The 7,763-nt window shown below is 44.5% G+C and overlaps 1 protein-coding gene across 1 annotated transcript in view; it reads right to left on the bottom strand.

Moving 5' to 3' along the window:
* TEX14 (testis expressed 14) overlaps nt 1-7,763 on the bottom strand; it is a 167,127-nt gene that overhangs the window by 47,669 nt on the left and 111,695 nt on the right. The window contains exons 14-15 of the mRNA XM_011953776.1: nt 6,145-6,935; nt 1,075-1,181 (exon numbers count right to left, since the gene is read on the bottom strand). Coding sequence (XP_011809166.1) covers nt 1,075-1,181; nt 6,145-6,935 — 898 coding nt within the window. The remainder of the gene's footprint in view (nt 1-1,074; nt 1,182-6,144; nt 6,936-7,763) is intronic.

Genomic DNA, 7,763 nt, shown 5'->3' with positions numbered 1-7,763 from the left:
ATCTCCACTCACTGCAAGCTCTCCGCCTCCTGGGTTCACGCCATTCACCTGCCTCAGCCTCCCGAGTAGCTGGGACTACAGGCACCTGCCCCCACGCCCGGCTAATTTTTTGTATTGTTAGTACAGACGGGGTTTCACTATGTTAGTCAGGATGGTCTTGATCTCCTGACCTCGTGATCCACCTACCTCGGCCTCCCAAAGCGCTGGAATTACAGGCATGAGCCACTGCGCCTGGCCGTTCAAGCGATTATTGAGCCTCCATCTCCTGAGTAGGATTACAGGTGCCCGCCACCACACCCAGCTAATGTTTGTATTTTTAGTAGAGACGGGGTTTCACCATGTTGGCCAGGCTGCTCTCAAACTCCTGACCTCAAGTGATCTGCCCACCTTGGCCTCCCAAAGTGCTAGGATTACAGGCGTGATCCACCACGCTTGGCCTGTTTTACTTAAGTTCTTTAAAACTCAGCATGTGTGTGTGTGTATGTATGGACAGATGTATGTATACATATGCATAAATATGTGTATATACATATATTTGCATGAATACATAGATACATATATGTGTGCATGAATATATATACATATACGAATGTATTATATAAACATATATATGTATGAATATATATACAAACATACACACACTCTTCTTCCAGTAAATTGTGCTAAAGTCAATTCATTTCATTCATTTGGCTGGAAATCACACACCCCAGGATGATAGTGACATTGTTCAACTCTCCCTCTGGAGCCAGTGACACTTTATACAACCTTGGTTTCCAATAAGTTTGGTTTCTGGAGCACTGGTAAATGGAATAACTGGTGTTTGTTTTTATAAGAAAAACTATCTGGGCAGTTGTGGAAAGGCAAGATGCTTTGCTTCTAACAACTGATGAGTTCTGTCTGATTAACCTGTCAGCCACTTGGGCTTTGATGTCTCCTCAACTTCCTATGATGCTGCTCCTCTTCATCACTCACAGTCCTTTTGTCACTAGACATATGAAGATCACCGAGTGGCCTCAGAGACACGCAGAAGTCTAAAGGCATAGTGACATTAAGGACAACAAAATGTTGACCCACCTCCTGGTATTTTGGATCCTGCTTCCTTCCAAACTGTTCTTGACTCCTTGAGTGCCCTGAAATTGGTCATCTGCATTCTGTTTTCCAGGGTCACAAAGAGTTGGCAGCTTAAAAAGCAATAAACATGTTTCAGTGCTTTGATGAGAGAATTCCCATTCTCTTCACTCTCACACTATTTTCAAAGCTATTCCTGCTAAATGTATAGAAATAACCAGACCTACCAGGATTTCCCTTTGCATGTTTCCTATCTGCTAACCCATCTCTTATCTGGAGGTCTTTTTTTAATTTTGTTTCTTGTTTTGTTTTTATTTTGAGACAGAGTCTGGCTCTGTCGCCAGGCTGGAATGCAGTGGCGAGATCCTGGCTCACAGCAACCTCCGCTTCTTGGGTTTAAGAGATTCTCCTGCCTCAGCCACCCGAGCAGCTGGCACTACAGGTGCGCACCACCACACCCAGCTAATTTTTGTATTTTTAGTAGAGACAGGGTTTCACCATGTTGGCCAGGATGGTCTCGATCTCTTGACTTCGTGATCCACCCGCCTCAGCCTCCCAAAGTGCTGGGATTACAGGTGTGAGCCACTGTGCCCAGCTTATCTGAGGTCTTTATCCAGAAATGTTGGTCTCCAGGAACCTACCCCAGACAGGGTACAAGTGGAGAATAAGCAGACAAGACAGAAATTTTTAAAAAATCCACTCTCCCCGTCCTATATGAATATGAAGACAGCAGATCTTTGTGGCAGGAGTCATGGCCCTTGGGTTCCAGTCTAAGTGTTATTCAGACTAACCTAAGAGAATCTTTTTCTTTTTTCTTTCTTTCTTTTTTTTGAGACAGGGCCTCACTGTGTTGCCCAGACTGGAGTGTGGTAGCATGGTCTCGACTCACCACAACCTCTGCTTCCCAGGCTCAAGAGATGCTCGTGACTCAGCCTCCTGAGTAGCTGGGATTACAGATGTGCATCACTACCACTCGGCTAATTTTTGTATTTCTAGTAGAGACGGGGTTTCACCATGTTGGTCAGGCTGGTCACGAACCCCTGACCTCAAATGATCCACCCTCCTCGATCTCCCAAAGTGCTGGGATTACAGGTGTGAGACACTGCGCCCTGACACTAAGAAAACCCTGCACTTCAGTTGCCTCATCCATAAAATAAGAACGATAATACCTACCACTGGGGATGCTATGAAAATAAAATAGAATACAATAAAGGTTACAATACTTAGGAAATAGCAAAAGTAAAACAAGTGAAAGTCTATGCTCTTTATTCAAGAGACTATTGGCTCTACTTATCCCAAGTTTAACATAATTCTAACAAACTTAGTTAATTATATTTCCTAGCCTACAGCAAATTAAAGCAACAAATGTGGAGTTTGGAGATGGGAGTAAGATGTGTAAAAGTGAGAAGGAGGCACAAAAAATTACTACATGCTCCCTGAAGTATAAGATTCAGAGGCCTTTGTATGGGCAAACACTCCTTAGCAGAAGCTTAAGATAGCACTGTATCATGATGCTTCACCATAACAGGTGTTTAGAAAAACACCACTGTCACCAAGGTTAGAATATGTTTAGAATATAATCAAAATAGATATTTAGAATATCATGAAGTCTGTAATGTTTTCATTCAATATAATTAAAATTTTAAGAACTAAGAAATTAAAGAAATAAACTTCAATTGTCTGAAAAATTCATTTAGATAGAGATGGCTTTTTCTCTAATGCTAAAAAAGGACGGTGACATTTTTAAGGAAAAAATAAATATGGTATCATTATTTTATATCCTATGTACTAATAGATGGTTTCCAGCAGTGGCCACCATCAATTCCCTCCCTTCTGTCCACCTTCACACACCTCCTATAAGGAGCTGGAGTCTATTTTCCCGCCCAGTGAATCTGGGCTGGCCTCGTGAGTTTCTTTGATCAACAGAAAGCAGCGAAAAGTGATACAATCCTAGGGTCAGGACTAACTTTTAAGAGGTCTGGTAGTTTTACCTTTCACTTGCAAAGTCAGCTGCTATGCTGTAGAGAAGTTTGGGTGAGACTATTTATTGAATGATGACAAGTCAAGTGCAAAGAGAGGCCACCTGGAGAAGCTCAAGGTACAAGACATGTAAGTAGAGGCTTCTTGGACCTTCTTGCCCAGTCCAACCTCCAGCTGACTGCAAACAAGTGAGTGATGCTAGCCAGTGGCCATGTGGAACAGAAGATCCACTCAGGGGAACCCTGTCAAATTCCTGACCCACAGAATTATAAGAAATAATAAACTATTGTTATTTTAAGCCATTAGGTTTTGGGCTTTGTTGTTGTTGTTATGCAGCAATAGATAATAAAACATAATATATAAAAAAGTTATTTCAGGCCGGGCGTGGTAGCTCACACCTGTAATCCCAACACTTTGGGAGGCCAAGGTGGGCGGATCACGAGATCAGGAGTAAATATAAAAATTAGCCGCGCATGGTGGCACGCACCTGTAGTCCCAGCTACTCAGGGGGCTAAGGCAGAAGAATCACTTGAACCCGGGAGGCGGAGGTTGCAGTAAGCTGAGATAGTGTCACTGCACTCCAGCCTGGGTGACAGAATAAGATTCTGTTTTTAAAAAAAAAAAAAAAGTGATTTCTAATAGTTTTCTAGCAAACTCTAATTTTCTATGGAAACGGAAATATTAGGATATAAGTAAATTGTTTGTGCCTTTTTTGTTTTTGAGACAGGGTCTCACTCTGTTGTCCATGCTAGAGTACCGTCACATGATTTCAGCTCACTGTAATCTCAACTTCCTGAGCTCAGGTGATCCTCCCACCTCAGCCTCCCAAGTAGTGGGGACTACAGGCACACACCACCATGCCCAGCTAATTTTGATATCTTTTGTAGAGACAGGGTTTCGCCATGTTGCCCAGGCTGGTCTCGAACTCCTGGGCTCAAGCGATTAACCCGTCTTGGCCTCCCGAAGTGCTGGGATTACAGGCGTAAACCACTGCACCTGGCTGTGTCTTCTCTTTATGTAAAAACAAATGACAGCTGGACATGGTGGCTCTTGCCTGTAATCCCAACACTTTGGGAGGCCAAGGCAGGTGGATTGCTTGAGCTCAAGAGTTTGAGAGCAGTCTGGGCAACATAATGAAACCCCATCTCTATGGGCAAAAAAAAAAAACCCCCCCCTTAGGGGAAAAAAAAAAAAAAAAAAAAAAGATAAAGAAATAAGGCGTGCTGAGACCCCATCTCTACAATTCACAAAATTAGCTGGGTGTGCTGGTACAGCCTGTAGTCCCAGCTACTCAGGGGTCTGTGGCAGGAAGATCGCTTGAGTCCAGAAAATTGAGGCTGCAGTGAGCCATGATAGTGCCACTTCACTCCAGCAAAAATAAATGCCAATGCTTTTCCAAATGTTCTAAGTGAAGACTGAAGCCTCACTAAGATTCAGCATTGTACAATGAAAGAACAACAGACCAGGAATCAGGAGACCTGCCCCTAACCAACTTGGCCCTTGGTTGTAGCACAACAAGTTGAGGGGTGGCAGGGAGAGCTATCTGCCCTGTATAGGCAATAAAAGGGTGCATTTGACCAGGTACAGTGCCTCATGTCTGTAATCCCAACACTTTGGGAGGCCGAGGCGGGCGGATCACCTGAGGTCAGGAGTTTGAGACCAGCCTGACCAACATGAAGAAACTCCATATCTACTAAAAATACAAAAAATTAGCTGGGCATGGTGGTGCAAGCCTGTAATCCCAGCTACTCAGGAGACTGAGGCAGAGAATCACTTGAACCCTGGAGGTGGAGGTTGTGGTGAGCCGAGATCATGCCATTGCACTCCAGCTTGGGCAACAAACTCTGTCTCAAAAAAAAAAAAAAAAAAAAAAAAAAAAAAAAAAAGATAAAGAAATAAGGCGTGCTGAGACCCCATCTCTACAATTCACAAAATTAGCTGGGTGTGCTGGTACAGCCTGTAGTCCCAGCTACTCAGGGGTCTGTGGCAGGAAGATCGCTTGAGTCCAGAAAATTGAGGCTGCAGTGAGCCATGATAGTGCCACTTCACTCCAGCAAAAATAAATGCCAATGCTTTTCCAAATGTTCTAAGTGAAGACTGAAGCCTCACTAAGATTCAGCATTGTACAATGAAAGAACAACAGACCAGGAATCAGGAGACCTGCCCCTAACCAACTTGGCCCTTGGTTGTAGCACAAGTTGAGGGGTGGCAGGGAGAGCTATCTGCCCTGTATAGGCAATAAAAGGGTGATATGGTCAGGCATGGTGGCTCACACCTATAATCCTAGCACTTTGGGAGGCCGAGGCGGGCGGATCACCTGAGGTCAGGAGTTTGAGACCAGCCTGACCAACATGAAGAAACCCCATATCTACTAAAAATACAAAAAATTAGCTGGGCATGGTGGTGCAAGCCTGTAATCCCAGCTACTCAGGAGACTGAGGCAGAGAATCACTTGAACCCTGGAGGTGGAGGTTGTGGTGAGCCGAGATCATGCCATTGCACTCCAGCTTGGGCAACAAACTCTGTCTCAAAAAAAAAAAAAAAAAAAAAAACCCAGAGTCTAGATAGCCTCTGGCTCTGCAGGTGCTTGTTGAATGAGTGAATGAATGAATTAATAAGCAACTTAGAATGGAGATTAATACCTATCCAAGATACTTTATTCAGTAAATTGAGCCATGCAAAATTCCCAATACTTGACCATTTTAACTAATAAAACAGCAATTTAATATGGATCAATTTGATACATACGAATTTACAGAGAAGGACATGGGCTGTGTGTTGGGTCTGGACTGGGAGGCAGAGAGTATCTACCTTGAAATTCCATCATGGAGGACTGATTTCCTAAAGCTAAGAGCACCTTGCTATGAGTCGGTTGCATATATACGTCAGTCCCTCCTCCACACAGGTTACGGGCAATGTCAAACCCAGCACTGGGTTCCTGCTTAGGCCGCCCCTTCCTCCCACTTAGGTTACCTGATGGCTCATCTCTGACTGATTCCCAGTGCTTACTTTGGAGACTTGGGTGAAAGGTTTCCAGCCATAACCATTTCTTTTCCTGGATCTTTTGCCAAAATGTCCCCCTTGAAAGTCTCTTACCATTCTTGGAAATCTTGGTAGGGTTGGGCACTTGCCACTGGTATCTGGCTGTTGACCCCCTGAAAGCTGTAGGACAGGAGGAATATAGTTTACAGATGGAGGGCCCACAGCCGGAGGTAAGTTGTAGACATCTGTAAACTCTCTTGAAGTGGCCCATAAAGACATGCGCTCTTCCTGCTCCTTCTGTTTCATCTCAACTTCATCTAATAGCTGCTCGATATTCCTCAGCCTATCATCGTTCTCATGCATTATTGTCTGCATAATCTTTAGATCCAGCACACACTTACTGATGAGATACTCCTCAGTCATGGACCTGTTGTTCAAATTGCTTTTGGCTTCTCTGGTTGACTTGGGAAGGCTAAGTGAACTGAGTGAACCATTTTGCCAGTCCCAGTCCTCAAAAGAGTACTCTGTCTCAGCTTTTGAAGAGCTCTCATCCTCACTGCAAAAACAACACGCCTCTCTCTCCATCTTGTCCAGCTCATCTTCCATGGATTGCAGTTCATCTACCTGGTTAGGTCCGTCTGCCTCCAAAGATGAAGCAGCTCCTGGAGGCTCTTCTACGTCATCTTCCAAAGTCAAGCAGCCTGAGTAGATCTCATTGATTTCGAAACTGCAGAGGCTTGCCTGACCTGTGCTGGGGCTGCTGGCCTCTTCTGCCATAAATGGAGCAGGGCAAGGAGCATCTTGATTCTGAGTCTCCCTGGCCATCAGACATGGATCTGGGGCCTGAGGATCTAGTGTCCCCTCAGTGAATAAAGAGTGAACCCTTGGTGAATGAGGTTGACTGCCTATTGAAAAGAACAGCAAAATTCAACTCATTAAAATGAACATATTTGGCCGCTAAGCAGCCTTGGTTTGTTCAAGAGGCAAAGATTGTCAAAAAAAAAAAAAAAGCTTTTTATTTTCCCATCTCCTTCCCAGTTGTGGAAGACTACTGGATACACTCACAAAGGGTGAGGGAGTATGTGTCACCTAGGTGAAAGCTCCTATTTTGACATGGAATGAGGCAGAAATTGTTGTCAGGGCAGGGGTCTAGCCATGGAAGAAATATTCTAAGCTTTATTGTGTGCCCAAACATGCGTTAACTGTCAGGACATGTGAATTATAGGCCCCTGAATCTTGTTTTGTTTTGTTTTATAGAGATGGGGTCTTGCTATGTTGTCTGGGTTGCTCTCAAACGTCTGGCTTTAAGTGATCCTCCCATGTCACTCTCCCAAAGTACTGGGATTACAGGTGTGAGCCACTGTGCCCAGCTCCCCTGAATCTTAAGGACCACATTCACAGCCTTCTTTTCACACAAAAGAGTTTGACTATTTCTCAGTTAAAGTTATGCTCTTGGTGAGCATCTGATAAAAGTAGCCTAGGGCCGGGCGCAGTGGTTCACGCCTGCAATCCCAACACTTTGGGAGGCCAAGGCGGGTGGATCACCTGAGGTCAGGAGTTCGAGACTATCCTGGCCAACATGGTGAAACCCCATCTGTACTAAAAATACAAAAATTAGCTGGGCATGGTGGTGCATGCCTGTAATCCCAGCTACTTGGGAGGCTGAGGCAGGAGAATGGCGTGAACCTGGGAGGCGGAGGTTGCAATGAGCTGAGATCACCCCACTGCACTCC

Source organism: Colobus angolensis, unplaced genomic scaffold (assembly GCF_000951035.1).
Source record: "Colobus angolensis palliatus isolate OR3802 unplaced genomic scaffold, Cang.pa_1.0 Scaffold37, whole genome shotgun sequence".
Classification (NCBI taxonomy): domain Eukaryota; kingdom Metazoa; phylum Chordata; class Mammalia; order Primates; family Cercopithecidae; genus Colobus; species Colobus angolensis.
This window is presented reverse-complemented; position numbering and strand designations above follow the sequence as displayed.